At 29.0% G+C, this 6,615-nt stretch overlaps 1 protein-coding gene across 1 annotated transcript; it reads left to right on the forward strand.

Annotated features, from left to right (window-relative positions):
* The first annotated feature begins 420 nt into the window (after positions 1-420).
* LOC140920511 (uncharacterized) lies at positions 421-6,368 on the forward strand. Its single transcript, XM_073368793.1, has 4 exons — positions 421-453; positions 5,603-5,929; positions 6,026-6,319; positions 6,360-6,368. Exons 1-4 carry the CDS (start codon positions 421-423, stop codon positions 6,366-6,368), a joined length of 663 nt encoding a protein of 220 aa, XP_073224894.1.
* The last annotated feature ends 247 nt before the right edge of the window (positions 6,369-6,615 follow it).

The raw sequence follows: 6,615 nt of genomic DNA on the forward strand, positions 1-6,615 counted from the left end.
CTTATAATTATGCGTTTTTATTTTCTAATTGTCTTATTTATACTAGAAATAAATAGAGTTTATTTCTAACCATATCACATTTTTTCTCTCATTAATTAAATTAAATACTTTTTTATATATAATTTTATATTTATCAATTAGGTCAAAACATTATTTTATTTCTTTTAGTTGGAAGAAGGGTCAAAACATTCTTTATGATTTCAAATAATTTTTTATTAATGAGAGATAAAAACCGAGAGAGGAGGGTCGCCATTTTTTATCATTAAACAGAGGAAGAGGGTCTCATTTGAACATCATAATAATCAATTTGTCAATAAGTATTAAAGAATATTGGCCAATAAGTTAAAGAGGGTTCTTACAAAAAATTAGTTAAATAATCTAGATTGAGGTGCTGTTAGTACCGGTATCTTACTTATATCGATGCCAACTCTCAGTCTCACAAGGTTTACTGTGGTTTCCTGCCAGGAGATATATCCCATGTATCACTTTTCAATTTCATATGGATGATAAGTAAATCTAGATTGACAACAAACAGCAGAATGCAAATGAATACAGATGCCGATATGAGTATGACAAAATTATGAATCACAAAAAATTTCCAACAGGATAAAGTTTTGTAATAAAGTTTGGTGTTTGTTTTTATTTAAGCGCGTTCTTTTTCTTCCTCGCATAGTAGAGTTTGGCTCTTCTCACTTTCTTCTTGTCCAGCACCTTTATCTCCTTAATGTTAGGTGAATACCTGTCACACATATCCCATAGCTCAGATATAAACACGTATGTAAGATGACCGACTTCAAGCACAATCAACTTTAAATTGGAATCCCAGCACAAAACACCTAGCACTTGATTTCAAAATAGCATGTATTCAAGCAGACATATACATAATAAAAATTTAAGTAATTAATAAAATTCAATAATTAGAAAATCAACAATTAACATAATTAATAGTACATAATAAGAATTTAAGTAATTAGTAAAATTTAATAATTTATTATATGAATGTTGTTTACTTTTATAAATAACTTATTTATTTAAATAACTTATTTTGTCGAAAATAAAACTAACAAACAATATAACTTCTATAAAGTCTAATTTAATTAAATAATTTAACTAATATTTTTATCAATTAAAATAAATCAAGCAAGACAAGAATATCACTGCAGGTCACACATAACAAAATAACACAAACATACCTAACACATCAATTTTATGATTATCGAAACTAATTAAATAAATAAAATACACAATAGTCCATTCAAAAAATAGTCACATCATAAATCGTCCCCATGTAATTATCACGCAAAATGATTAAATAAAAATAACGGCTATAATTATTTAAATAAAATTGATGGTGATAAAATTTAATTTTATTTATGTACACATAGAATAATTATTAATTAAATAATAAATCATGACAATTACTAAAACGACATATATATAATATATATGAAAATATTGGTGTGTTACAATACTTACCTCTTAAAAATAGTTTCGTCCTCGAAACTACGAGGAAAAACAAATGGACAAGTTGCTATTGACACATTTCATAAAACATCAAGTAAAATTCTTTTGATTCTCCATTAGTGTTACAAAAATTTATGGATTAACAACAATTTGACTAAAATATAAAAATTTGAGTTGTATAAAAGTTACTTGCTAAACACATTAACGGGTTAAAGCAAACCAATAAACATATAAAGAAAAACAAAAGAGACAAAACTGATAGTGTCATTTATTAAAATATAACAAATTTAGAATTATATGTTTATAACAATAATTTAAATTTTCAAAAATAGAACAAGAGGGATATCATAGATCCTTTCATAAAAAATCATTTCTATAAAGAAATTAATTTAATTGTTCTTAGTCCTTCTTTTTTTTTTGTAACTTTTAACATATAATAATAATAATAATAATAATAATAATAATAATAATAATAATAATAATAGTAATAATAATAATAATAATAATAATAATAATAATAATAATAATAATAATAATAATAATAATAGATTATCTCCTCTTTAATTAGTTGAAACGAGGACATAAAGTCTACATTATGTCAAGACATCACCATGAATTGTCATAAAATCATCTTGTCTTGATGTAGAGTAAAATGAATGAGTAAAAAGTTACTTGCTAAACACATTAATTAGTTAAAGTAAACCAATGAGCATATAAAGAAAAACAAAAGAGACAAAATTGATAATGTCATTTATTAAAATATAACAAATTTAGAATTATATGTTTATAACAATAATTTAAATTTTCAAAAATAGAACAAGAGGGATATCATAGATCATTTCATAAAAAATCATTTCTATAAAGAAATTAATTTAATTGTTCTTAGTCCAGTTTTTTGGTAACTTTTAATATATAATAATGATAATAATAATAATCACAATAATAATAATAATAATAGTAATACTAATAATAATAATAATAATAATAATAATAATAATAATAATAATAATAATAATAATAATAATAATAATAGATTATCTTCTCTTTAATTAGTTGAAACGAGGACATAAAGTCTATATTATATTAAGACAACACCATGAATTGTCATAAAATCATCTTGTCTTGAAGTAGAGTAAAATGAATGAGCCAGATCACTATTTTTTTTTTTATAAAGATGGATGAACCAAAAATATTTTCAAAAACTTATACATGAGGGAGAATGAGTTTCACTAACTCTACTATATCCTGAAATGAATACTTATACAAGACAAGAATATCAATGCATGTCACACATAACAAAATAACACAAACATATCTAACACATCAATTTCATGAATCAAATAAACAAAATACACAATAGTCCATTCAGGAACTAATCACATCATAAATCGTCACCATGTAATTATCACACCAAAATAATTAAATAAATATAACGGTTATAATTCTATTCAGATAAATTGAGGATGATAAAATTTAATTTAATTTATTTACACATAGACTAATTATTAATTAAATAATAGATTATGACAATTACTAAAAAGACACATATATAATATATATGAAAATATTGGGGTGTTACAGATTAAAACTTGTGAAATATTTTCAGTTCTAGCTTCTATATCGGAAAATTTATTAAAAAAATTCTGGTAGTTTTATGAAGAATTTTATATAAGTTTCTCAGTAACTTCTGTGGCAAGGAACATAAATTAAATTTTTCAAAAAACCTTTGCGTATTGCAATTGAATTTATAAAATAATAAAATTAAAAAAAGGTTAAAACTAATATTTAAAAAAATTGTGGAGGTAAACATATAACCTTGAAAATACAAGGGAAAATTTTCTAAAACTAATAATATGTTATATGTCATTTGAACTTTTCTTAATAAAAATGAAAAGAAATCAACTTCGCATCTTTTAAAAGGTAAAGGAGTTATATATAAAAGTAAAATAAAAAACCCAAATATTATATTAAAATAAGATTTAAAAAGAAAATGTGACTTTTACAAATAAATCACTCATATTGAAGAACGCTTATTTGGAAAAAGCGCTGTAAAAGAGCCTCTTAAAATTAACATAAAGAGACATTTTAGAGCGCTTATGTGTAAAAAGCGCTGTAAAAGGCTTTAAAAAACATTAATATAACATAATAACACACGGAGGTCTTTTACAGCGCTTATTTGGAAAAAGCGCTGTAAAAGAGCCTCTTAAAATTAACATAAAGAGACATTTTAGAGCGCTTATGTGTAAAAAGCGCTGTAAAAGGCTTTAAAAAACATTCAAATAACATAATAACACACGGAGGTCTTTTACAGCGCTTATTTGACAAAAGCGCTGTAAAAGGCGTAAAAGGCATTCAAATAACATAATAACACACGGAGGTCTTTTACAGCGCTTATTTGTCAAAAGCGCTGTAAAAGAGCCTTTTAAGAATTTAACTAAAGAAGCCTTTTAGAGCGCTTTACAAAAAAAGCGCTGTAAAAAGGCTTATAAAAAGCGCTGTAAAAGTGTTACGTATATATAACAGTTACCTCTTCAGTTTCCTCTTCATTACGTAACCTTCATCTCAACCTTCATTTCTTCTCTTCTTTTGCAAACCCTATCATCCCGTCCTTTACGAACCTTATTTCCACGATCATCTCCTTCATTTCGAACCTTATTTCCATCCAAGATCATCTCTCCCATTTCACACAATATATTTTCATTGAAATACGTAACCCTCATTACGTATTTCTTCAAACCGTATTTCTGTGAACCATATTTCTGTGAACTTTCTGCAAACCCTCTTTTCTTTGCATTTCGTCTTTCTTCGAACCATCATTATTCAGGTATTGATGTTATTAAATTTTTGTAATCATTAGAATGCATGTTGAGCTTTTTTAAGATATACTGATACATGTTGAGTTTGTTTATAATAATGCATGATCCATGTTGAGCTTGTTGATGTTATACTAAAGTGCATGTTGAACTTGTTGTAGTTAAATGGATACAAACAAAGATTTAGAAGTTCAAAATGAAGAAGTTGGCACCTCTAAGACTTACGAAAAAGAAGTCAAACGTGGTGCAACTATCATGCAGAAAGTCATTAAAGCAAGGAGTAATGGCATTAAATTTGAGGTATACTATATATACTCTGTTTGCTGTGTGTTTTTTTATCTTTTTTTAGGGTTTAGGGCATGTACTTACTATATGAGTTTATTAGGTTGGCTGGAACGAGAGTGGTCAGCCAGTTGACCCCAACAGCTCCATGTTTGTAAGCTACATTGGGGCTGTTGTTCGTCAAAATGTCCCAATAACAATAGACAACTGGAGAGATAAGGCGTTGAAGGATGCCAAAGATATCATCTGGAATGACATTCAAGTAAATATTTTGATCTACTCTTTTGTCATTTATAATTTTTTTTCTGTAAAATACATTACTTATAATTGTTTTCATTGCAGACCACTTTTGTTCTTGATGAGGAACGAAAGTCATATGTTTTGAGAGTTGCTGGGAAAATCCATCGTGGATTTAGATCCCATCTCTCAAATTTCTATCTAAAAGATAGAGAAGGAAACACAAATGCTGAACCTCCAAAGATATATCAACATTATATATCAAAGGATGAATGGAGTGCATTTGTTTCCAAACGTTCTGACCCGGCGTTTGTCGTAAGTTATTAATTTATTAGCATTTGTGTTTTATTATTCATATTCGTAGCGTATTTTAAATTTTTACACAATTGCTATTTTTTTTTTATATAGAATATTAGTAAGGCAAATCGCGAACGGGCAAGCAACCCAAAACACCCATACAAGAAATCACGTATGGGATATGCACGCCTTGAACAACAAATTGTAAGTAATTAAACATCACTTTTATATAATGAAGTAATTTGTATTATAAACTATAGTGTGTAACTAATTTGTATTATTTTGTTTATGATTTTAACGAATAGAGAAAAGACACCCAAGCCGATCAACCCTTGGGTCGTCATATCTTATGGAAGGAAGCGCGTGTTAACAAAGAAGGAGTGGTTGATAATGAAAATGTCAAGAAAGTTGTAGAACTTTGTGTAAGTATATTATCACTTTAATATTTTTTAATATTGTATTTTAAAAATGCTATTGAACTTATCTTTTTAATGTTACATGTATTTTAGGAAACTATTGAACAAAGTTCTGAAACTCAAGAGGGCAACAAGGATACGTGCAGGGACATTCTTGGGAAAGTGTTTAATGTCCCTGAGTATTCCGGTCGAGTGAGGGGGAAAGGATTTGGCGTAACTCCCAAAAGCTTTTTTCCTCAAGAGAAGCGCCAAAAACCTTCCAACGAGGAAGTATTAGAGAAGCTCAGAATCTTATCGGAGCAAGTGGCACTCTTGGTGAATACGAATAAAGACAAGCAACTTCCGGTTCAGCTCCAACCTGAAATACAAATGGAGAGTGAAACCGGGAGTTGCAACGTCGGTTTGAAGAGTATTCCCGAGGTAATTAATTACTTACTACTTACTTGCTTATGTAATTACTTATGTATTAAACAAACTTATATATTAACTGTACTTATGTTTTAACTATTGATGTAGGGTGTCACTACATGTGTCCTATACTTGTCCTCGCCGACTCAACGGAAGGTGGGAAAAGGAATATTGTACAATACTTCGGGAGAAGTATTGCACAATATTCCGATCCCCGCGGGCCATGTCAAAGTATCGCCTACGGTTGCTTTCGAACCAACTGCACCGTTGCCCATACCGGACAACGATGGAGATATGAAGTTCTTAAGCGACGCTATTGGCAGTTACGTGGCATGGCCCACACACCTTGTTGCCCTCGAAAAAAAGATTCCCAAGGACAAATCAGTTACATCTCCCGAAAAGGTTTGTCACATTTATTGCCTAAGGTTTTTTATTTTTTCAGATTCAATAAACTAACATTTTACCTCATTTTTGTAGGTCCAAATAAATAAACCACCCCTACAGCCAAAAAAAGGCAGCAGACCTCAAAAATTGGAGGTTAATAGGGCTGCCAAACTACAAAGGCTGGAGGGTAATAAAGCTGCAAAACTTGCAGCAACAAAAAATCTGGATCGGGGAAAATCGGTCGCTGCTGCTGCTGCTCCTAATAAAAGTCAGCCACGCCTTGGTAAATACGGGGCGTGTCTTGACATCCAAAT

The sequence above is a fragment of the Cicer arietinum genome, chromosome 5 (genome assembly GCF_000331145.2).
Source record: "Cicer arietinum cultivar CDC Frontier isolate Library 1 chromosome 5, Cicar.CDCFrontier_v2.0, whole genome shotgun sequence".
Classification (NCBI taxonomy): domain Eukaryota; kingdom Viridiplantae; phylum Streptophyta; class Magnoliopsida; order Fabales; family Fabaceae; genus Cicer; species Cicer arietinum.